The 25,048-nt window shown below is 42.8% G+C and overlaps 1 protein-coding gene across 2 annotated transcripts in view; it reads right to left on the bottom strand.

Annotated features, from left to right (window-relative positions):
• The window catches only part of btbd10b (BTB (POZ) domain containing 10b), a 112,180-nt gene that overhangs the window by 7,409 nt on the left and 79,723 nt on the right, over positions 1 to 25,048 (bottom strand). For both annotated transcript variants that reach the window (XM_059976187.1, XM_059976188.1), the window contains 2 exons: positions 23,248 to 23,350; positions 5,280 to 5,400 (listed from right to left, as the gene is read on the bottom strand). In XM_059976187.1, the coding sequence (XP_059832170.1) occupies positions 5,280 to 5,400; positions 23,248 to 23,350 (224 nt within the window). The remainder of the gene's footprint in view (positions 1 to 5,279; positions 5,401 to 23,247; positions 23,351 to 25,048) is intronic.

Raw genomic sequence — 25,048 nt, 5'->3', positions numbered from 1 at the left:
GCCACTTACATATCAACTTCCAAACCGGTGGGGAGGAAAAGACTACTTAAGCTTAATCTGTAATTCAATAAGATCACTGTAGATCTGAATCTGAATCAGGTTTAATATCACTGGCATATGTCGTGAAATTTGTTGTTTTGCAGCAGCAGGACATTGCAATAAATAATAAAAACTGTAAATTGCAATAAGTAGCAAAAGGTTCCTTATGGTTGTTATAGCCGGGTGTGGCAATGGGGATAAGCTCCCACTACCTATTAAATGCTCCCAATGGTGAGCATCTCAAATAGCCTCTGACAACCAAGTCCAGCTCCTGGCCTTCATGTGTGGCTTACTTACTAAGCCCGACAGAACCAGGAGCAAAAGCAGATTACTGGCAGATAGAGCTCATCAGCTGTGTTTAGCTCATCTTGGAGAAGGAAAACTCTGGCGTCAAACCTTCACTGGCTTGCAACTACACCCACTTATGGAGAAGGCTTTAGGTGTAAACGCTAAGGAAAAATCCAGAGCTAGAGTCCCCAAGGGAGTCATGCATTGAATTCATTGCTGACTGGCAACTCTTGCATCGCTGCTGGTGACAAAATACATCAGTCCCCACCGTTCCCTTGGGTGCTTCAGGTGTGCGGAGAGGGGGAGCTTGCCACATAGACAGCATCTTGCTCTCCATATTGTACTGCCCTGGTTTGCATATCTAGACAGCAAGCACGGTTGATTCAGACTGATGGAGGCCTCACTCACTTATGAAAAAACAAATTAAATAAGTAGAGCAAAAGGAAAGGGAAAAGAGAGGGAAAGTGTTATTGTAACAACGAATCCACACTACGTGCCCGTGCTTTTCCACCAGAGTGATCTCTACTGTACACATTGACTGCTCAGTGCAATAGTGTGATCACTCAAGTCGAGTATGATGCTCTCCTAAGGGGTTGTCTATTGGTGGATCCTCAGGTATCTGTAGAGGCTGATCTAGGATCTACATAACCAAGTTAAGATCAGATCAGGTGAACACAAGCGTAGCACAGTTATGCAGATTATCAACCCAAGCTTCTCTCATCTCACACAAATTCAGGTTGATGTCATTAAAGTAAATGACAAACCCACATGGTCATGGGGAGAACATACAAACTCCTTACAGACAGTGGTGGGAATTGAACCCGGGTCGCTGGCGCTGTAGGTGTTACGCTAATTACAATGCTGCATGCTGCAAGTAACTGTCAAGGATAACTCTGTTGCAAAAAGTCATTTTGAAAATAAATCAGAAATGTTTAATGTTTGCATTCAGTCAGGAATCATAAAGAAGAATCAAGTCTACACAGAATCTAACCCCTCAACTTCCTCCTCCTCCTCCTCACTAGTTCAATGGTGGGAGATCAAAGGACTATGAATGGGTTACTCTTTGGAAGAGCAGCCAGGCTTCTCAGCAATTATAGCATGGCAGCAGGCCTTTCAGCCCAACCTGTCCATGCTAACCACAGTGCCCATCCCCAACTTCCTGCATTTGTCCAACATTCCTCTCAGCTACATCCCTCTATATATATACCTTCTTGCTTCTTAAATGATACCATTGGATCTTGCACAAACACCTTCCTCTGGCAGCTCATTCCATGTACTCACCACCCTCATGTTCTTCAGACTCTATATAATTTGGCACATTCTGTATCACTTCAATGCATACTGGTCATCCCTATTGCAGATACAGTGCTTATAAAAATTATTCACCCCCCCTTGGAAGTTTTCATGTTTTATTGTTTTACAACACTGAAGCAGATAGAGATCTATCCACACAGGCTCGAGGCTGTAATTGCTGCCAAAGCCGCATCTACTAAATACTGATTGGAAAAAAGCAGTCATTTATTTTGTGTTTTATATTTGTGTAAAGGGGATTTCTTCTTTTTCTTTGTTACTGTGTATGTAATCAAAATGGCTTCTTTGTTTTGTTAAAAGTAGAAATGCTTCTTTATTATGAGAGAATGCTGGAAGCTTGTTTGGGTTAAAATTTACTGATAACGAGAATTGTGTTCCTTTGTAACCAATTGGGATTAATGTGGTTCTTGTCTGTAAGCGATTGTTGGCGGGCCTTAGGGGAGATCGGCGTGAGGGGGTGAGAGAGAAAGGATGCTGTAAACTGGGCGAGGAATGGACCCTGGGGGGTCCGAGGCTAGGAGGTACCCCGAGGAGAGGAGACGAAGATAGATGTGCTTGGTAGACCACTTCGGATGGTCCTGAGCTGCGAGTCGAGGAGTTTGGAGGGGGTCGAATGGTGGCCAGAAGACTTCAGTAATTGTACCTAACGGTTCTAACACCACCACCAGCCCGCCTACTCAAACTTCCAACCAATCCCTGTCGCTTTCCCTCAGCCAAGCACTGCCACTCACCCAACAACTGAGAGCTCCGCTCCGCCCACGCCTCCGCCCCTTTAGGGCTGGACATTATTCCAACAACCGGGCAGAGCTCACCACTGTTGAAACATCCCAACCTGTCACTCCTCACTCTCCAAACAGTACCGACAACCCATGGTCCCACCACCATTTCGTCAACACTAGTCGGAACTCGAACAACGCCCTCTGGGGCACCAACAGCCACCCCACCCAACACACATGCAATGATAACCAGCAATCGCACACCCGCAAAGGCACACCAGCTCCTTGCCGCAGATAAAATTTAAAGAGGGCAATCACACAGCTTCCACAGAAATCAATCCCGGACGAGCACCCCACAATGTAACCCCCTCCGAACTCCTCGACTCGCAGATCAGGATCATCTGAAGTGGTCTACCAAACACATCTATCTTCGTCTCCTCTCCTCGGGGTACCTCCTGGCCTTGGACCACCCCCCCCCCCCGGGGTCCATTCCTCGCCCAGTTTACAGCATCGCGTCCTCTCTCTCTCACCCCCTTGTGCCGATCTCCCCAAAAGCCCGCCAACAATCGCTTACAGACTCAGAAGCAAGAACCACATTAATCCCAATTGGTTTACAAAGGTACACAATTCTCGTTATCAGTAAATTTTAACCCAAACAAGCTTCCAGCATTCTCTCATAATAAAGAAGCATTTCTACTTTTAACAAAACAAAGAAGCCATTTTGATTACATACACAGTAACAAAGAAAAAGGAGAAATCCCCTTTACATTTGTAACTAATTTTGATCACTTTGTGGAGATCTGTCTTCACCTTGATATGGAAGAGTTCTTTTCTGTTGATCAGTGTCAAAAAAGCCAAATTAAATCCACTGTGATTCAATGTTGTAAAAAAAAATGAAAACTTCTAGGGGGTGTGAATACTTTTTATAGGCACTGTAAACATTTGGATATTCAAATTCAGCCGAAAGACAGTATGTAAAATTATGAGTGGTATAGATAGGGTAAATGCAAACAGGCTTTTTCCACTGAGATTGAGTGAGACTTTAACTGTGTGGGAATTTCTTCACTGAACTGACACCGCAAGTGGCGGATATGGGGTCGATTTCAACAATGAAGAGAAATTTGGATAGGTACTTGGATGAGAGGGGTATGGGGGGGCTATGGTACAGGTGCAGGTCAATGGGTCAAGGCAGATTAATGGTTTGGCATGTATTAGATGGACGAAAAGAGCCCGTTTCTATGATGTAGTGTTTTATGACTAACTCTGCCATGGACAGTCCCAAGAGTAGCTGCAAAGTAGGATTGGGCATGGGGCTAGCAACTCCATCCCATAAAAATCCAGAGCTACAAAAATGCCAAAAGAAGCTCCAAAGAGCTTCTCCTAGAAGATGTGTGAAGTCAGGTGGTGAAAGTGAAAGCTACAGGGCCAATCAACCTTCAGTGCAAGACAGAGGACTCTGGTGATCTACTGTCAGTGGCCTCTGCCCCAAAGAGTGAATTTTCCTCTTTGGGGGGAGGCGTTACGTGCCTACGGGTTTTGTTTACTGTGAGTGTCACCGTATGTGACACCTGAATGAGGTGGGACTATGATATCAGTATAACAAGCTGCGACAGACCGCTGGGATTGTCAGTTGTAAGCAGAGGCTTTGGACTACAAGCTGCCAGTAAGGAGCTTGTTTAAAAATGGGTAAAGTCTGATACTTTCCCATGCCCGAAAGATTGGATTGATCAATGGCACACCATGCATTGGATGTGTGACTGTCACTTCATATAATCTGTATGTGGATTTTTGTTGGAATATCCTGTGGGACTACAGCTGTTAACCCTTACCTGGATTGGGTGTGTAATGTGGTAACCACTTGGAAGAAAGGGTATTTTGTGACTGTCACCTGGTGTGTGGCCAAGTGCTTAAGACTTTGGGCTGGCGATCTGAAGGTTGTTAGTTCGAGCCTCAGCCAAGGCAGTGTGTGTGTCCTTGTGCAAGGCTCCTGTGGCGGTTGCTGCAGTATGGACAAGACAAGACATTTTGACGGATAAAAACTTTGGCGACTGTTACTTCATTTACCCAGTGTGGAACCTGTGGAATCATTTGTAATTGCCTTCTCTCTACATTTTAACGTGGATTTACTAATCTCTCCCATCATTTATTCCATGGATTACTAGACCTTTCTACTTTGCCATCTGAATTTTAAGACTTAAATAATTGTTCCTAAACTTGACTGTTTGGGAGCCACACACACATATACACTCAATACACTGTTAACTTCTGTTTATTTCATTTATTTCTCTACATTTGAGTAGACACTAATAAAGATCATGGTTTTTAACATTGAAACCTGACTCATAGTGTAATCTATTGCTGCTGGTACGTAACAGACTTAGAAGAAGACATGTTCTGTGACTCTATGAATGTACGTATGACGGGCTCTCAAGGAAATATTGAAACCCACGAAGATTTCAGGAGAACCCAAGGGAGAAACTTCTTCACTTAGAGTGTGTGCGAGTGTAGGACGAAATGCCAGTGGAAATGTAGATGCAGGTTTGACTGTAACATTTAACAGAGGTTTGGGTAAGTACATGGATGAGAGGGGTATGAAGGGCTATGGTGCAGATCAATGGGACTATGCAGAATAATAGTCTGGCATAGACTAGATAGGACATTTCTGTGCTGTAGCACATTAGTAGTGTGAACACTCAAGTTGAGTACGAAGTTCTCCAAAGGGGATGTTTATGGGTGGGTCCTCAGGTGGCCATTGAGGCGATCTAAGATCCACATATTCTGCTGCAGTTTGGGCAAGAGTAAGTGGTGGTGGTGGTTGGGTCTTTTGGCTGTTCAGTCTCTCCTTTAGCAGCTGCCGCTTGTTCTCTGCGGCACAGCAGAGATCGCTCTCTACTGTACATATAGCGCTCTATGACTATGACTTACTGAGATCTCTGCATTTGATGGTACTGTAGTCAAAGGAGATGCAGAGGTAGTCACAGGCTTCCCTCAGTTCGGGAATCGAGATCCCATCTGGACAGCGGATGATCCCCGTCTTGTAATAATCCTGGAAAAGTAAACATTTAGTATGGTAAGTGAAACCGAAGGCAACAAGATTTTGCTGTTAGTGCCTGATCAAAAGATGCAAGAACCCACAGGCAACAGCACTAAAAGCCACAGACACGGAGGGGATGACATCTGAATTGCAAAACTGCTGTCCCAGTTTCTGAACAGTCCATCAACCTTGAACACTACATCACCACACAGAAAGTGCTGAAGGAACCCAGCAGGTCAACCACTGATGGAAGGGAATAATCAGTCAATGTTTTGGGCAGAGACCCCTCAGCAGGACTGGAAAGGAAGGAGGAAGGGGGAGAAGGATAAGCTGGCAGGTGACAGGTGAGTCAAAAGGGGGATGAAGTATGAAGCCTGGAAGTGATAGATCGAAGTTGTTAAGAACTAGAGAATGGACCATCTTATGATTTATTTATGTATTGGACTGTACTGCTGCTGCAAAACACCAAACTTCACAACAATAAACCCGATTGAGTCTGATATGATTCTCTCCTCCTCCACCTGCCTAGCATTCCCTTGTCCCTCTGCTCACCTGGATCCACCAATCTCCTCCAGCTCTTGCTTCTCACCCCTTCCCTTTTATTCCTGTGATCCGTCCTCTATCTATAGTATACATGAAGGACCTTGACCCGACATAGTGACAGCCTGTTTCCCTCCATAGATGCTGCTTGACTCCCTGATTTGTTCCAGTTTCCCGTCTGTGCGATTGTATTTAGAATCCGTATTTATTATTATCACATGTACCAAGGTACACTGAAAAACTTTGTTTTGCATGCCGTTCATATAGATCATTTCATCACATCAGTACATCCAGGCAGTACAAGATGAAGCAATAACAGAGTAAAGTGTTATAATTACAGAGAGTGCAGTGCAGGCAGACATTGCAAGGCCATAATGAGGTCAAGAATGCATTTTATTTTATTACTAGATGACAGTTCAATGGCATTGTAACAGCAAGAGAAGTAAACAATTTTAATTGGAAATGAGATTGGTTTATTATTGCAACATGTACCAAGATACAAGGAAAAACTTGTCTTGCATACTGTTCATACAGATTAAATTACACAGTGCACTGAGGTAGTGTACAAGATAAACAGTAACAGAAAACAGAATGGAGTGTTGCAGTTACAGAGCAAGTGCAATGCAGGCAGACAATAAGGTCCAAGGTCAGAATGGAAACTCTGTTGAGCCCAAGGGAAATCTAATGGTGTGTTGCTAGTCCCACAAGTCATCTTTCAAAGTCAATCTACTGCAAAGAGAAAACTGACACCAAATGTGGTTTTCAGATAACTAGTCCATAAGACATCAGAGCAGAATGAGGCCATTAGGCCAATCAAATCTGCTCTACCATTCCATCATTAACTTATTATTCCTCTCAACCCTATTCTCCTGACTTCTGCCAATAACCTTTGACACACTGACTAATCAAGAACCTATCAACCTCTGCTTTAAAATATACCCAATGAATTGGCTTTCACAGCCATCTATGGCAATAAATTCCACAGATTCTCCACCCTCTAGCTGAAGAAATTCCTCCCCATCTCTATTCCAAATGGACACCCCTCTATCTGAGGCTGTGCCCTCTGGTCCTAGACTACTCCACTATAGGAAACATCCTTTCTATCTTTGCCAGGAGTTTCCCTTGGTTATTGGTTATGTAAAAAAAGGTTGGGAACCTCTGATCTAGGCCTTTCAATATTTGGTAGGTTCCAGTAAGACCTCCCCCCACCCCCCCCCATTCTTCTATACTCCAATGAGTACAGGCCGAGAGCCATCAAACACTCCTCACACATTAACCCTTTTATTCCCGGAATCACTCTTGTAACAGTAATATGTCTGAACGTGTCTACAATTTTCCTTACTTTCTTATTACTGTGATTGATTTATTTACTATGTTTAATATTGAAACAGCCTTTGTAAATGTCACACTGCAGTTACACTGCCCTACCAACAGATGGAGTGCCAGAAGAAGATAGCTCCACCAACCTCAGGCAGAGCTTTGCTCTAGCACCAATATGGGACTACTGACTTTACAAATTTACCTCGTCACGGCCCTGCACCTTACTATCTATCTGCAATGCACTTTCTCTGTAGCTGTATCACCTTTCTCTGTACTTTGTTATTGCTTTTCTCTTGAAACCTGTATGAACAGTGTGCCAAACCAAGATTTTCACAGTACAAGTTTAAGTTTATTGCCATCTGACTGTACATATACACAACCAAGCAAAACGACAATCCTCCAAACCACAGTGCACCCACAACATATATCACACTCACAGCACATAAAAACAAAAATAAATAAGTTAGTAAAATATAATTCAAAATGCATGCAGCACAGGTTAACAGTAAACAGCTCGCTGAACCTAGTGATGAAACTTCGGTGGTGGCAGGGCATTAGTCTCAGCCTGAGGGGAGAAGCTGTTACCCAGTCTGGCAGTCCGAGTCCAGATGCTTCTGTACCTCCTTCCTGATGGTAGTGGGTCAAAGGGATTGTGGGATCCTCAACAATGCCTCAGGCCCTTTGTCTGCAATGCTCCTGGTAAATGTCACAATTAGGAGACAGACAGACCCCGGTGATCCTCTCGGCTGTTTTAACTATCTTCTATAAGGTCTTGTGGTCTGTTGCTTTGCAGCTTCTGAACCACACAATGATGCAGCCAGACAGGACGCTCTCAACAATGCTGTTGGAATGGGAGCAGGGAGCCTTGCGTCCCTCAACCTCCTCAGAAAGTGTAGACGTTTTGCGCCTTCTTGACTTGTGAGGAAATGTTGTAGGTCCAGGTTAGATCATCCATTATGTACACACCAGGGAACTTTGTACTTTGCACTATCTCCACTGCAGAGCCACTGATGTACAATGGAGAGTGGTTGACTTCTACCCTCCTGAAGTCCACAATCATTTCTTTTGTCTTGTCCACATTGGCACTCAGTTTGTTGTTCTCCCACCTCTCCACCTCCTCACTGTATGCCGATTCATCACCGTTACTGATGAGGCCAACCACAGTAGTATCATCGGCAAAGTTGATGATGCGGTTTGAGCCGAATCTGGCCATGCAGTGGACTGAGCACACAACCCCAGGAGCACCAGTGCCCAGTGTGATGGAACTTGCCATGTTGTTGCCAACTCGTTCTGACGGGATCATTCTGTTAAGAAATCCAAAATCCAGTTACAGAGAGGGGTTCTGAGTCCCAGCAAGGACAATTTACCCAGCAGCCTGAAGGATGACTATGTTAAGCACCGAGCTGAAGTCAATGAACAGCATCCTAGCATATGAGGCATCATTTTCTAGGTGGAACAGACAGAGCGGTGGGCTGAGGCTATGACATCATCAGTGGACTGGTTTGAGCAGTAGGTGAGCTGAAAATGCTCCAGTGTATCATTTTATTTGATCCCTTACCAACTGTTCAAAGCACTTCCTGATTGGTGAAGTCAGTGCCACAGGGCAGTAATTATTTAGGCCTGTTACCATTGTTCTCTTGGGTACCAGAATGATAGTGGTTGCCTTAAAGCCTACAGGGATTTTCACACCACCTCTCACTGTCGTTTACCTAAGTAGTTGGAGTAGACTGCGGTGCAGAGTGAGAGCTCACTCCCTACACTAGTCCATAACTAGGCAGCACCTTTATTATTTCTCTCATTGGAAAGGCAGACTTGCAGATTTTAATGTTCATAACATTGAGTAGTATTTTTAGTCTAAGAAAAGATGAGCAGGAAGAAGTTCACCGCTGGTTACAGCCAGCGTTGCTGCTGCGTCCACGCGTGCCACCACCTTGTGACATCAATTGGTACATTTGTACCATTGTACACATGCCAACAATAAACCAATTTACCCATTATAAATACAATAAGACTAACAAGAAGCACATGCAGCAGTCTAAAGATAAGTCAGATTTATTATCACTGACATATAGTATGCTGTGATATTTGTTGTTTTGTGGTTGAAGTACAGTGCAAGTTCCTACTAGTTATAATAAACTACAAATAGATCTCAGACATGGCTGTTGCAAAATAGGAGAACATGTAACGCACGAGATTCTGTGGATGTTTAAAAACTTCTAACAGGGACTTCAACTAACAGCATGAACCATTCTCTTCCAGTACAGCCGGCTGCTGTTGGATTAGTCATTACCTAACTGCATGCAGAGGATTGTGAACCTGAAAGCTTACATAATGAGAGAACATAAGATTAGACACAAAAATGTCAAGATAGGCATTAATAAATGATCAAAAACAAAAGTACAGGATGTTTCAGAGTTCAAAGTAAATTTATTATCGAAGTACATATATGTCACCATGTACAACCCTAAGAAGCACACACAAGGTGGACAGTTAGAAGTCTTCAGGGAAGAAACATCAAATACCAGAGTATGTGTACCTAAAGTTAGATGGGAAAAGTTTATAGAAGTTGTGAGGAACACACACAAAATGCTGGAGGAGCTCAGCAGGCTAGGTAGCATCCAGAGTACAGTTGCCGTTTTGGGCCAAAGCCCTTTGCACCAGATTTTTTAATTTTCTCTCCATTTAGAAAATAGTCAACCCTTTCATTCATTCTACCAAAGTGTATGACCGTACACTTCTTGACACTGTATTTCATCTGTCACTTCTTTGCCCATTCTCCTTGTCTAAATCCTTCTGTAGACTCTCTATTTCCTCCAAACTACCTGTCTCTCCACTTATCTTTGTATTCTCTGCAAACTTTGCCACAAAGCCATCAATTCTGTCATCCAAGTCATTGACATATAATGTAAAAGCAGCAACCCCAACACCGACTCCTGTGGAACACCACTAGTCACCAGAAGCAAACCAGAAACACTCCCCTTATTCCCACTCTTTCCCCCCTGCCTATCAGCCACTGCTTTATCCATGTTACTGCCTTTCCTGTAATACCATGGGCTCTTAACTTATTAAGCAGCCTCGTGTGAAGCACCTTGTCAAAGGCCTTCTGAAAATCCAAGTATACAACATGCATCAATTTTCCTTTGTCTATCCTGCTTATTTCTTCAAAGAACTTCAACAAATTTGTCAGATAAGATGTTGACCTTAGTCAGACCCCACTTGGTGTACTGTGCTCATTTCTAGTTGCCTCACTACAAGAAGGATGCGGAAACCATAGAAAGGGTGCAGAGGAGATTTACAAGGATGTTGCCTGGATTGGGGAGCATGCCTTATGAGAATAGGTTGAGTGAACTCGGCCTTTTCTCATTGGAGCGCCGGAGGATGAGAGGTGACCTGACAGAGGTGTACAAGATAATGAGGGGCATTGATCGTGTGGATAGTGAGAGGTTTTTCCACAGGGCTGAAATGGCTAGCACGAGAAGGCATAGTTTTAAGGTGCTTGGAAGTAGGTAGAGAGGAGATATTGGGCAAGTTTTTTTTTTTACGCAGAGTGTGGTTAATGTGTGAATTGTCTGCCGGCAGCGGTGGTGGAGGCGGAAACAATAGGGTCTTTTAAGAGACTCCTGGATGGCTTCATGGAGCTTAGAAAAATAGAGGGCTATGGGTAAAGAATAGGTAGTTCTAAAGTAGAGACATGTTCAGCACAGCTTTGTGGGCTGAAGGGTCTGCTGTATGTTTTCTATGTTCTAGATTCTCCCTCATGGAAACCATACTGACTATGGCCTATTTTGTCACGTACCCCTAAGTACCCCAGAACCACAGCTTTAACAATCAACTCCAACATCTTCCCACTGTTAGGTCAGACTAACATTTCTACAGTTTTCTTTCTTCTGCCCCTCTTCTTTTTTAAAGAGTGGAATGAAATTTGCAATTTTCCCATTCATCCAGAATCATGCCAGATTCAATTAATTCTTGATCCATCTCTTTCAGAACCCTGTAGTGTAGACCATCTGGTCCAGGTGACTTACCTACCTTCAGACCTGTCTGTCTTCCAAGAAACTTCTCTCTGGTAATAGTTCACTGACTTCTGCCCACTAACACCCTCAAACCTCCGGCATACTGCTAGTGTCTTCCACAGCGAAGACTGATGCAAAATATTTATTCAGTTCACCTGCCATTTCCTTGTCCTTCATTACTACCATTCCAGTATAATTTCGCCTCTCTACACTTTATGTATGTGATGAAACTCCTGGTATTCTCTTTAATAGTATTGGCGAGCTTATCTTCATATTCCATATTTTCCTTCTTTATGACCTTAGAACCATAGAACATTACGGCACAGAAACAGGCCTTTTGGCCCTTCTTGGCTGTGCCGAACCATTTTTCTGTCTAGTCCCACTGACCTGCACCTGTCCCATATCCCTCCATACACCTCTCATCCATGTACCTGTCCAAGATTTTCTTAAATGTTAAAAGTGAGCCTGCATTTACCACTTCATCTGGCAGCTCATTCCATACTCCCACCACTCTCTGTGTGAAGAAGCCCCCCCCCCAATGTTCCCTTTAAACTTTCCCCCTTCACCTTTAACCCATGACTTCTGTTTTTTTTCTCCCCTAGCCTCAGTGGAAAAAACCTGCTTGCATTCACTCTATCTATACCCATCATAATTTTATACACCTCTATCAAATCTCCCCTCATTCTTCTATGCTCCAGGGAATAAAGTCCTAACCTATTCAACCTTTCTTTGTAACTCAGTTTCTCAAGTCCCAGCAACATCCTTGTAAACCTTCTCTGCACTCTTTCAACTTTATTAATATCCTTCCTGTAATTAGGTGACCAAAACTGCACACAATACTCCAAATTTGGCCTCACCAATGTCTTATACAACCTCACCATAACATTCCAACTCTTATACTCAATACTTTGATTTATAAAGGCCTATGTACTAAAAGCTCTCTTTACTACCCTATCTACTTGTGATGCCACTTTTAAGGAATTATATATCTGTATTCCCAGATCCCACTGTTCTACTGCACTCCTCAGTTCCCTACCATTTACCTTATATGTTCTACCTTGGTTTGTCCTTCCAAAGTGCAAAACCTCACACTTGTCTGCATTAAACTCCATCTGCCATTTTTCCAGCTGGTTCAAATCCCTCTGCAAGCTTTGAAAACCTTCCTCACTGTCCACAACACCTCCAATCTTTGTGTCATCAGCAAATTTGCTGATCCAATTTACCACATTATCACCCAGATCACTGATATAGATGACAAATAACAATGGACCCAGCACTGATCCCTGTGGCACACCACTAGTCACAGGCCTCCACTCAGAGTAGCAATCCTCCACTACCACTCTCTGGCTTCTTCCATTGAGCCAATGTCTAATCCAATTTACTATCTCTCCATGTATACCTAGCGACTGAATCTTCCTAACTAACCTCCCATGCGGGACCTTGTCAAAGGTCTTACTGAAGTCTATGTAGACAACATCCACTGCCTTCCCTTCATCCACTTTCCTGGTAACCTCCTCGAAAAACTCTAATAGATATGTTATACATGACCTACCACGCACAAACCCATGTTGACTCTCCCTAATAAGTCCCTGTCTATCTAAATATTTGCAGATCCTATTTCTTACTACTCCTTCCAATAACTTATCTACTACTGACATCAAACTTCCCGGTGTATAATTTCCCGGATTACTTTTAGAGCCTTTTTTAAACAACGGAACAACATGAGCTATCCTGAAATCCTCTGGCACCTCACCCGTAGATACTGACATTTTAAATATATCTGCCAGGGCCCCTGCAATTTCAACACGAGTCTCGTTCAAGGTCCGAGGGAATACTCTGTCAGGTCCTAGGCATTTATCTACTCTGATTTGTCTCAAGACAGCAAGCACCTCCTCCACTTTAATCTGTATAGGTTCCATGACCTCACTACTTGCTTGCCTTATTTCCATAGTCTCCTTGCCAGTTTCCTTAGTAAATACAGATGCAAAAAACCCATTTAATATCTCCCCCATTTCTTTTGGTTCCATACATAGCTGATCATTCTGGTCTTCAAGAGGATCAATTTTATCCCTGACTATCCTTTTGCTCTTAATATACCTGGAGAAGCTCTTTGGATTATCCTTCACCTTGACTGCCAAAGCAACCTCATGTCTTCTTTCAGCCCTCCTGATTCCTTTTTTAAGTATATTTTTTGCACTTTTTATACTCCTCAAGCACCTTATTTGCTCCCTGTTGCCTAAACATGTGATACATCTCTCTCTCTCTTTCTTCATCAGCATTCCAATATCCCTAGAGAACCAAGGTTCCTTATTCTTATTCACTTTGTCTTTAATCCTGACAGGAACATACAAACTCTGCACCATCAAAATTTCTCCTTTGAAGGCCTTCCCCTTACCAATCACATCCTTGCCAGAGAACAACCTGTCCCAATCCACACTTTTTAGATCCTTTCTCATTTCTTCAAATTTGGCCTTTTTCCAGTTTAGAACCTCAACCTGAGGACCAGATCTATCTTTATCCATGACTAAGTTGAAACTAATGGTGTTATGATCACTGGTACCAAAGTGCTCCTCTACACACACTTCCGTCACCTGTCCTAACTTGTTTCCTTAATAGGGGATCCAATATTGCATCCTCTCTAGTTGGTACCTCTATATATTGATTTAGAAAACTTTCCTGGACACATTTTACAAACTCTAACCCATCTAGACCTTTAACAGTATGGGAGTCCCAATCAATATGTGAAGAATTAAAATCCCCTACTATCACAACTTTATGTTTCCTGCAGTTGTCTGCTATCTCTCTGCAGATTTGCTCCTCCAATTCTCACTGACTATTGGGTGGTCTATAATACAACCCCATTAATGTGGTCATACTTTTCTCGTTTCTCAGCTCCACTCATATGGCCTCGGTAAACAAGCCCTCTAATATGTCCTGCCTGAGCACTGCTGTAACATTTTCCCTGACTAGCAATGCCAGTTCCTCAGCCACGTGCCCATCCTCCAGAGCATCCTACTCTTACCCTCACTGGCACGTGGCACAGGTAGCAATCCGGAGATTACCACCCTCGAGTTCCTGCTTTTTAACTTCCTACCAAGCTCTCAATACTCACTCTTCAGGACCTCCTCACTCTTTCTCCCTACGTCATTGGTACCGATGTGTACCATGACATCTGGCTGATCACCCTCCCATTTCAGAATGCTGTGCGCATGATCATAGACATCCCTGACCCTGGCACCTGGGAGGCAACAAACTATCCAGGAGTCTCTGTTACAACCACAGAACCTCCTGTCTGTACCTCTAACTATCGAGTCCCCTATCACTACCGCTCTCCCCTTCTTCCACCCTCCCTTCTGAACTGCAGAACCAGACTCGGTGTCAGAGATCCAGCTGCCGCAGCTTGTCCCAGGTAAGTCAACCCCCCCCCCCCCCCCACAGTATCTAAATCGGTATACTTGTTGTTGAGGGGAATGGCCACAGGGGAACCCTGCTCTGCCTGCCCTTTCCCCTTCCCTCACCTGACGGTAACCCAATTACCTATGTGCTGCTCCTTTGGCGTAACTACCTCCCTTAAACTACTATCTGTTAACTCCTCATTCTTCCGAATGATCCGGAGGTCATCCAGCTCCTGCTCCAGTTCCCTAACATAGTTTGTTAAGAGCTGCAGCTGGATGCACTTCTTGCAGGTGTCATTGTCAGGGAGACCAGAGGTCTCCCTGACTTCCCACATCCTGCAAGAGGAGTATTCCAGCATCCTGCCTGGCATTCTCTCTACTCTAAACAAACAGAAAAAACTTACCGGAACCTACCCTCACCTCTGCCTGTTCATGCCGAAGCCTGTTGAGCCAAAGCTGTCCCACTCTGCTCTCTCTCACTCCGCTGCCTTCTGTTGGTTTTTAAAACCTTTCCAATCCTCTTTCCATTAATTTTTGTTCTATTATATGTCCTCTCTTAAGCTATCATATGGGCTTCCATTTCTATTTTTAGCCATAGTTGAGTCATTCTGCCTTTAGAACACCATTTTGGGATGTATATATCCGAATTGCTCCTAGAAATTCCAGCCTTTGCTACTTTGCTGTCATCCCTGCCAGTGTTATTTTCCAATTAATTTTGGCCAGCTCCTCTTTTATGCGTCTGTAATTCCCTTTCATGGTGGCAACCGTTAGTCTCGAGACCATGGATCTGCTCCTGGAATGGTTTCCAGGGCGCAGGCCTGGCCAAGGATGTATGGAAGACCAGCAGTTGCCCATGCAGCAAGTATCCCCTCTCCACAACACCAATATTGTCCAAGGGAAGGGCAAGGGCCGATACAGCTTGGCAACAGTGTTGTTGCAGGAGTTGCCAGAACGAGGTTGAAGGCAACAGCGGACCGTCTTGGGGACTCCAGCTCCGGATTTGTCCTCAGGGTTTACTCCAGCTTCAGGAGTAATTCCCTTTACTCCACTGTAATAATGATACATCTGACTTCAGTTTCTCCTTCTCAAATTGCAAGGTGACTTCTATCATATAATGATCACTTTCCCCCCCCCCCCCCCATGGGCTCCTTTATCTTAGGCTCTCTAACCAAATCCGGTTCATTGCACAACACCTAATCTAGAATAGTAGATCCCCTGGTCAGCTCAACCATGAACTCCTCTAAAAAACACATCCCAGAAGCATTCTAGAAATTCTCCCTCTTGGGATCCAGCACCAACCTGATTTTCCCAATCTAATTGCATATTGAAATCCCCCATGACTATCACGGCATGCATTTTTTATCTCCTATTGTAATTTGTAGACCACATCTTTACTACTGTTTGTGGTACTGTTTATAGCACTGCAGTTTTGATACATTTTAATTTGTTCTGTATTTCTTTTATGTGCATTAAATGTTATTTAGTTTGTATTTTTTATATACCTTTTTAACTATTTCTGCGAAACTTCAACTATTTGGGGAGGCCATTTAATTGGGCCAAAATGTGCTGGTCCCAATGTGTTCCAATTATCTGGAAACCACTGTGATCCTGAGAACATGAGTTGCAGGGTCCTTGAAAGCGAGTTCATAGATTGTCGAGGCTTGTAAAAAAAATGATTCAGGTTTATTTATTACATGTACAGCAAAATGTACCGTCAAATGCTTAATTTGTATTTAACAACTAGCACAACCTAAGGATGTGCTGGGGCAGCCCACAAGTGTTGTCACACATCCTAATGGCAAAACAGTATGCCCACAATGCTTGGCAGTACAACACAGCAATTTCAAGTTCCTGGGTGTCATTATCTCTGAGGATCTAACCTGGACCAACACACTGATGCAGCTACAAAGAAGGCATGACAGCTGCTATATTTCATTAAGAGTTTGAGGAGATTTGGTATGTCACCAAATTTCTACAGATGTACCCCAGAAAGCATTCTAACTGGCTGCATCACAGTCTGGGGTATGGGGTGGGAGTGGGTCTAGTGTATAAGATCAAAGTAAATTGCAGAGTTGTAAATTTAGTCAGCTCTTTCATAGGCACCAGCCTTCATAGTATCTAGGACATTTTTAAGGAGCAATGCTCAAAAAGTGGCGTCCATCATCAAGGACACCCAACACCCAAGCCATGCCATTTTCTCATTGCTACAATCAAGGAGATGGTACTAAAGCCTGAAGGCAAACACTCAATTAATTCAGGAACAGCTTCTTCCCCTCTGTCATCCAATTTCCAAATGGACATTGAACCCATGAACATTACTTCACTACATTAAAAAAAATCTTTTCAATGCACTACTTAACTATTCAATATTATATGGTGTAATGCAAAGTTTTTTTCTCTATTACGTATTGCATGTGTTGCTGCCACAAAATTAACAAATTTCACGACATATGCCGATGAACCTGACTCTGGTTCTTCATCTTCAATTGGAAATGTTAACTGTTTCACCCTCTACGGACACTGCCTGACCTGCTGAGTGTTGAGGATCTTCTGTTTTTGTTTAAGCTTGAAGAGAAAGTTTATTTGAATTGTGTACTGATGAGCCCTATCCTCCATCCACTCTGCAGTTTAAAGCCAACCTGTTTTCTCACTTTCCCAGTTCAAAGGGTCCTAATCCAAAACATTATTTGTTTCTCATTCCACGGAAGCGCAGCAGTTACTGTAATACTATTACAGTGCCAGCAACCAGGCCGGTTGAATACCCACCACTGTCTGTAACAAGTTTGTCCATTCTCCTCGTGACTGCGTGAGTTTCCTCTGAGTGCTCCAGTTTCCTCCCACATTCAGCTTAGTAGGTTAATTGGTCATGTGGGTGGTAATTGGGCAGCAAGGGCTCATGGGGCTGGAAGGGCCTGTTACCAAGCTGTATCTCTAAAATACTGTTTTTTTAATGCCAGATTCCAGCATTTCATTTTTTGTCCAATATTTTTAATTTAGACTACATAAAAGAGTTAGATGTTTATGAATATTTGATTTATACAATTAGACAGCACAGAAACAGGGCTTTCAGCCCAGCCTACACATGCAAACCTGTGATGGAAATGGTCAAAACTTGTGTATGATGGGATATTTGACCACTCTGGAGCAGCTGGACTTAAGAGTGCTGATGCAAGTCGAAAATAACCTTGGATTACCAGTGCAGTGCCAGGAATTCAAATAAGTAAGATACTAAGCTCCTGCAACCAGGAGAAAGGATGTGTCTGGGGGTAAATTATGAGTCCAGATAACAGGGGACAGACAGACCTGTTAAGACTCATGCTCAGAAATAATTGACATCTTTTAAATGGTTGATCACGTTCTGACTATGGGATGTTAAACAAAGTTATGCAAAGTTGTTTGTCTTGTTGTATAAATATGAGCTCTGTATAACCTAAAAATCATTGGTGGTGGTGGAGACTGCTGCAGGCTCTCCATGATATCATGTTAATAAACTCTTAAAACAAAACTTGGAGTCTCTCTGGTGTTCTTAGTGTTTCCATGACAAAACCAAGATGTCTAACTATGCTAATCCCATTTGTTTGAGTTTGGCCCATTACCTTCTAAACTCTTCCTATTCACATACCTGAGTATCAGTTTTAAACCATTTAAATGTATCTGCCTCTACCCTTCCTCTGGCAGCTTGTTCAATATACCCAGCACCCCATTATGAAGAAAATTTAAATCTTTCCCCCTTATCTTAGGTCTATGCCCTCTAGTTTTAGACTCCCCTATCCTGGGAATAAGATTGTGACTAGTCGCTCTTCCTCATACTTGTAAGTATTTTCTGAATTCTTTCTAGTTTAGTAACAACTTTTCTACACCAATAAACTAAAGCTGAACACAAGCACAGCCACACCAGCATTCAGCACAACAGCATCATTACCTTCCAGTGTTTAAATTCAGTGGTCACACAGTGACCAGTGTGCCAAACTAGGGAAGAACAAAAGTCAAACCATTAAGCACAAGATAGCAATCAAAATGGAAAGAGTGTGAAAGTAGTTAGAGCCAGCTCACTTAAAAATATAGCTGTCATACAGAGGCATGCAAAGGTTTGGGCACCCCTGGTTAAAATTTCTGTTACCGTGAATAGTTAAGTGAGTAGAAGATGAATTGATCTCCAAAAGTCATAAAGTTAAAGATGAAACATTCTTTTCAACATCTTAAGCAAGATTAGTGTATTATTCTTGTTTTGTACAATTTTAGAGTGAAAAAAGGGAAAGGAGCACCATGCAAAAATTTGGGCACCCCAAGAGATGTGAGCTCTCAGATAACTTTTACCAAGGTCTCAGACCTTAATTAGCTTGTTGGGGCTATGGTTTTTTCACAATCATCGTTGGGAAAGGCCAGGTGATGCAAATTTCAAAGCTTTATAAATAACCTGACCTCTCAAACTTTATCCCAACAATCAGCAGCCATAGGCTCCTCTAAGCAGCTGCCTAACACTCCGAAAATTAAAATAAATGAAGCCCACAAAACAGGAGAAGGCTATAAGAAGATGGCAAAGTGTTTTCAGGTAGCTGTTTCCTCAGTTTGTAATGTCATTAAGAAATGGCAGTTAATAGGAGCGATGGAGGTTAAGTTGAGGTCTGGAAGACCAAGAAAACTTTCCGCGAGAACTGCTCATAGGATTGCTAGAAAGGCAAATCAAAACCCCCATTTAACTGCAAAAGACCTTCAGGAAGAATTAGCAGAATCTGGAGTGGTGGTGCACTGTTCTACTGTGCAGCGACACCTGCACAAATATGAACTTCATGGAAGAATCATCAGAAGAAAACCTTTCCTGCATCCTCACCACAAAATTCAGCATCAGAAGTTTGCAAAGGAACATCTAAACAAGCCTGATGCATTTTGGAAACAAGTCCTATGGACTGATGAAATTAAAATAGAACTTCTTTGGCTACAATGAGCAAAGATATGTTTGGAGAAAAAAGGGTGCAGAATTTATGAAAAGAACACTTCTCCAACTGTTAAGCACGGGTGGATTGATCATGCTTTGGGCTTGTGTTGCAACCAGTGGTACAGGGAACATTTCACTGGTAGAGGGAAGAATGAATTCAATTAAATACCAGCAAATTCTGGAGACAAACATCACACCATCTGTAAAAAAGCTGAAGATGAAAAGATGATAGCTTCTACAGCAGGATAATGTTCCTAAACACACCTCAAAATCCACAATGGACTACGTCAAGAGGCACAAACTGAAGGTTTTGCCATGGCCCTCATAGTCCCCCAACCTAAACATCATCGAAAGTCTGTGGATAGACCTCAAAAATGCAGTGCATGCAAAACAGCCCAAGAATCTCACAGAACTAGAAGGCTTTTGCAAGGAAGAATGGGCAAAAATCCCCCAAACAAGAATTGAAAGACTCTTAGGTGGATACTGAAAGCTTGCCAAAGGGGGTGTTACTAAGTACTGACCATGCAGGGTGCCCAAACTTTTGCTTCAGGCCCTTTTCCTTTTTTGTTATTTTGAAACTGTAAAAGATGGAAAATATAAAAAGTAACCTTGCTTAAAATATTAAAGAAATGTGTCATCTTTAACCTTATGCCTTTTGGAAATCAGGTCATCTTTTACTCGCTTAGCTACTCACAGCAACAGAAATTTTGACCAGGGGTGCCCAAACTTTTGCATGCCACTGTAAGTACATCAAAACATATAGTGAAATACATCATGTGTCAACGACCAAAACAGTCTGAAGATTTGCTGAAGGAAACCCACAAGTGCCAGCATGCTTTGACACCAACATAGCAAGCCTACTACTTACTAACAATAACCCTTTGGAATATGGGAGAAAACTAGATAGAGCAAATCCATGCAGTCACAGGGAGAACATACAAACTCCTTATATACAGCTGCGGGAATTGAACCCTTACAGTGCCAGCGATAACAGCTAACCCTTGTGGCCCAACAGGGTTCTGAAACAACTCAGCAACTTTCACGGGTCACTTTTCTCTAATATCAGACCATTCGAATTGGTCATTTTTAGGTGGGAATTGTACTCCTGACCTGTTTGCTCACTTGCTATGTACCACAGCCTTCTCATACAGTGTCATGTGCTGTAAATGCACGCTACAGCTGATGAATCACCAACTCAAATGCTCATGACGAGTGAAGAAGCTCTATGGAAACCGTTACTTAGGTTGATGCATCTGTACTACAAGGGATGAATGTTTAAAAAGCCAAAGAGTACTTGTATTCCTTACTTAGTAAGTATGTTTTATTCATTGATATTGTTTACCAATGAATAGGCAAGTAATTCATCTTGCTATTGATTCATTTTACAGATGTAAGCATATGTCATATTTACTGCCTGCACCACTGCACTTTAGAAGGAAATGATGAGCCATCTTTATGAACTACCACCACTGCGCCCACATGCCGTTGAGTCACAGAGTTATACAGCATGGAAACAGGCTCTTCAGCCCACCTTGAGCTGCAAATTCCAAGAAATGAATCTGATGAGTACAAAGGAATGGTAATAGAATTCTAAGTCAGAATGGCATGTGACCTGGAGGGACTCTCCATGTGGCATTGTGCCACTGTGTCTGCTGGCAGCACAGAAGGGTGAAAGTTAGCATAATGCTATATAGCATCAGCAGCACCCCCGGTTCAATTCCCACTGCAATCTGTAAGGAGATTCACAGCACATACAGAAAATGCTGCAGCAACTCAGCATCCATGGAAATGAATAAGCAATCAGATCAAGACCCTCCATCAGGACCCAGGATTCCGGCTATGCTGTGCAAAGAGACTGTATGACTTTTCTCCCACATTCCAAAGATGCACAGGTCAGGGTTGGAATTAGTGAGCTGTGGTCATGTTAAGTTGGTACCAGAAGTGTGGTGACACATCTGGGCTGTCTTCGGACATCCTCCATTTTAAACAAGGCCCTTCATAAGGACCTAATAAAGAATCACAGCCCAAAATGTTGACTGTTTATTGCTCCTCATAGATGCTAACTGAGCTGCTGAGTACCCTCAGCGTTTTGTCTGTTATTCCCTCTTTCTATTCTTGAAGAAAAAGAATTAGTTTTAACATTTACAGTATCTTGTGATGTTGCAAAATATGAATTAAGTTCTTCACAGAGAGGGAAAATAAAGCAGATGAATAAGTCCGAGGCTAATTCGCCAAAAACAGGATGAACACCTGCATCTACTATGTCCTAATGAACAGATGGGAATGCATTATTTAGCATTTGAAACCCAGCCATGTGGCATCAACACTCTGGGGTTCTGTTGATTTATTAAAAGACTCTTGAACATACAGTACAACCAAAATGCATCACAACCAAGTGATGGTGTAAGCCAAGTGTTTCAAACCCATTTTACACATTGATGCAATGATGAAGCAGGAACGCCAGCGGCTCCACTTCATTAGGAGTTTGAGAAGATTCATTATGTCAAAGACTCTTGCAAGTTTCTATTGCTATACGATGAAGAGTATACAGTTTTATCATAGCTTGGTATGGAGGCTTCGATGCACAGGATCAAAAGAGGTAGCAGAGAATTGTATACTCGACCAGCTCCATCATGGATGCAGCACTCCCTTTCACAATAGCATAACACAAAGAAGCAGAATTAGGCCCTTCTGCCCATTGAATCTGCTCCAGCATTCCATCATGGCTGATTTATTATCCTCCTCTAACCCATTCTCCTGCCTTCTCCCCATAAACTTTGGTGCCCTGACTAATCAAGAACCAATCAACTTCTGCTTTAAATTTATTTAAGTGACTTGGCCTCCATGACAATAAACTCTGCACATTTACTACCATCTAGCTAAAAGATTCCTCCTCATCTTTGTTCTAAATGGATGTCTCTCTATTCTGAGGCTGTGCCCTCTGGTTCTCGACTCCCTCACAACAGGAAACAGCCTCTTCACATCATCAAGAAACAATGCCTGAAGAAGGTGGCATCCATCACTAAGGAATCTCACCATCCGGGACATGGCCTCTTCTCACTGCCACCATTAGGGAGGAGATACAAAAGCCTGAAGACACAATCTCAATGGTTCAAGAACAGCCTCTTCCCCTACAACAGGGGTTCCCAACCTGGGGTCTACACACCACCTGCTTAATGGTATTGGTCCATGGCGTGAAGGTTGGGAAGCCCTGCCCTACACCATCAGATTTCCAAACCTCATCTCCTGATGCATTTTCATTTTTGCATGATTTATTTATTTTATAATTTATAGCGATTTTATGTCTCTGCAATGTGCAGCTGCCACAAAACACATTTTACATCATATCAGTCAGTGATAAACCTAATTTGGATTCTACATATTGCTCCATTTCTGACAGCATGCTATTTTAAAATTTATAAGAATGAGTCAACTCAAATGCGTATTAATAGCTGTACACGGGGTCTATCAGAAGCACTGATTTAATGTGCTCGCGTTGCTTCAAATGGTGCAAGTGATTAACTATTTCTTCCTTCTTTTTTTAAATATTACTCAAATAAAAATCACATCTCCGCAAGATTTTTGTTATCAGATCAGTTCAAGCTCAGCTAGGCAGCAGCAGCGCGATCAGGCCGCATAATGTCATAAAACTTACTAAAATAGCTCGGAACACAGTAGAACTGATTCCTTCTGCCACGTCGTACTCTCCCTTTTCATTCGGACGTGTGAAGTTGTGCTCTCTGCCCGATCCAAACATCCTGTGAGAACACACAGTGGTTAGAAACATGTCCATCAATCAGAGTGGCACAGTGGCCAAGTGATTAGCGTAAAGCTTTGCAGCTCCAGTGACACAGGTTCAAATCTCACAACTGGAGTTTGTACATTCCCCTCGTGACTTTGTGGTTTCCAGTTGCTCAGCACAGGACTCTTTATTAAGGCAACACAGTAGCGTAACACTATAAACACTATAAAACTATAAATAAAGTTTGTACATTCTCTTTGTGACCGTGTGGATTTCTTCCTACATTCCACAGACATCCAGGTTAATAGGGTAATGGTCACATGGGTGCAATTGGGCCAGGTGGGTCTATTACTGTGCTGTATCTCTAAATAAAAAACAATAAAAATTGTATTGCTGCATCATCTTACTCATGGTGAAAGGCATTTCACCATTTGTATACTCACCTAATGTTGAGATGAAGCGGCAATCACTCATTCAATGTTAGTGCCTAGTAACTTAATGAAATCTCCCATGCCAGCTTCTCGCAGCTACCATCAGGCAAGAGATACAGAAGCCTGAAGTCCCACACCAGCAGGTTCAAGAGCAGTTACTTCCCTTCAACCACTCGGTTCTTGAACCAAACTACACAAGCCTAATCACTAGTTTACTAACACGATGACCACTGATCACTTTGCACTAAAATGGACTTTAAAAAAAAATCTAATTAGGTTTTTCTTGTAAAAATTGCACCTAATTTATCATTTCCATGTGAATGCTGATTATCTGATGTTATGTGCTGCAAGTAAGTTTTTCGTCCAACCTGCGCTTGTGCAGATGACAATACATTCAACTGACTTTGAAGTTCAAATCTGGATCTGAATGACATTCTAACATTTCCACCTGAACAACTCTGAGGCCTAAAAGAGGGAGAGATAAAATCTCCTTAAAATTATGCTCCGTCATATTAGCCATTTTCTTTCTGGGGAAAGTCTCTGGTTGTCCACACGATCTACACCTCTCATCATCTTGTACACTTCTATCACGTTACCTCTCATCTTCCTTCACTCCAAAGAGAAAAGACCTAGCTCACTCAATCTATCCTCATAAGGCATGCTGTCTGATTCAGGCAGCATCCTGATAAATCCCCTCTGCACCCTCATTGAAGCTTGCACATCCTTCCTATAATGAGGGAACCAGAACTACAAGTGTGGTCTAACAGGCAACTCCTTAGAGACTGTGTCAGGGAACTGGAGCTGCAGCTCGATGACCTTCAGCTTGTTAGGGAGCTACAGGGAGGCAGTCACCCCAAGGATACAGGAGTCAGATAAATGGGTGACTCTCAGAAGAAAGGGAGACTGTCAGATAGTGGAGAGCCCCCTGTGGTCATTCCCCAACAGTAAGTACTCCATTTTGGGTATAGTTGGAGTGTGGGGGCGTGGAACCTACCTGGGGGAATCAACAGCAGCCTTGCCTCTGGCACTCAGTCTAGCCTTGTGGCTCAAAAGGGTAGGGAACTGAGGAAGATGGCAGCATTAATAGGAGACTCTATAGTTAGGGGGGCCAGGCAAGCTATTCCTTGGATGTGAAAAAGAAACACAGATGGTAGGTTGCATCCCAGGTGTCAGGATGCATGTTTCTGAACGCATCCACAATACCCTGAAAAGGGAGGGTGAGCAGCCAGAAGTCACGGTACACATGATAACAACAATGTACATAGAAAAAGGTAGGAGATCCT

The sequence above is a fragment of the Hypanus sabinus genome, chromosome 7, assembly GCF_030144855.1.
Source record: "Hypanus sabinus isolate sHypSab1 chromosome 7, sHypSab1.hap1, whole genome shotgun sequence".
Taxonomy (NCBI): Eukaryota; Metazoa; Chordata; class Chondrichthyes; order Myliobatiformes; family Dasyatidae; genus Hypanus; species Hypanus sabinus.
This window is presented reverse-complemented; position numbering and strand designations above follow the sequence as displayed.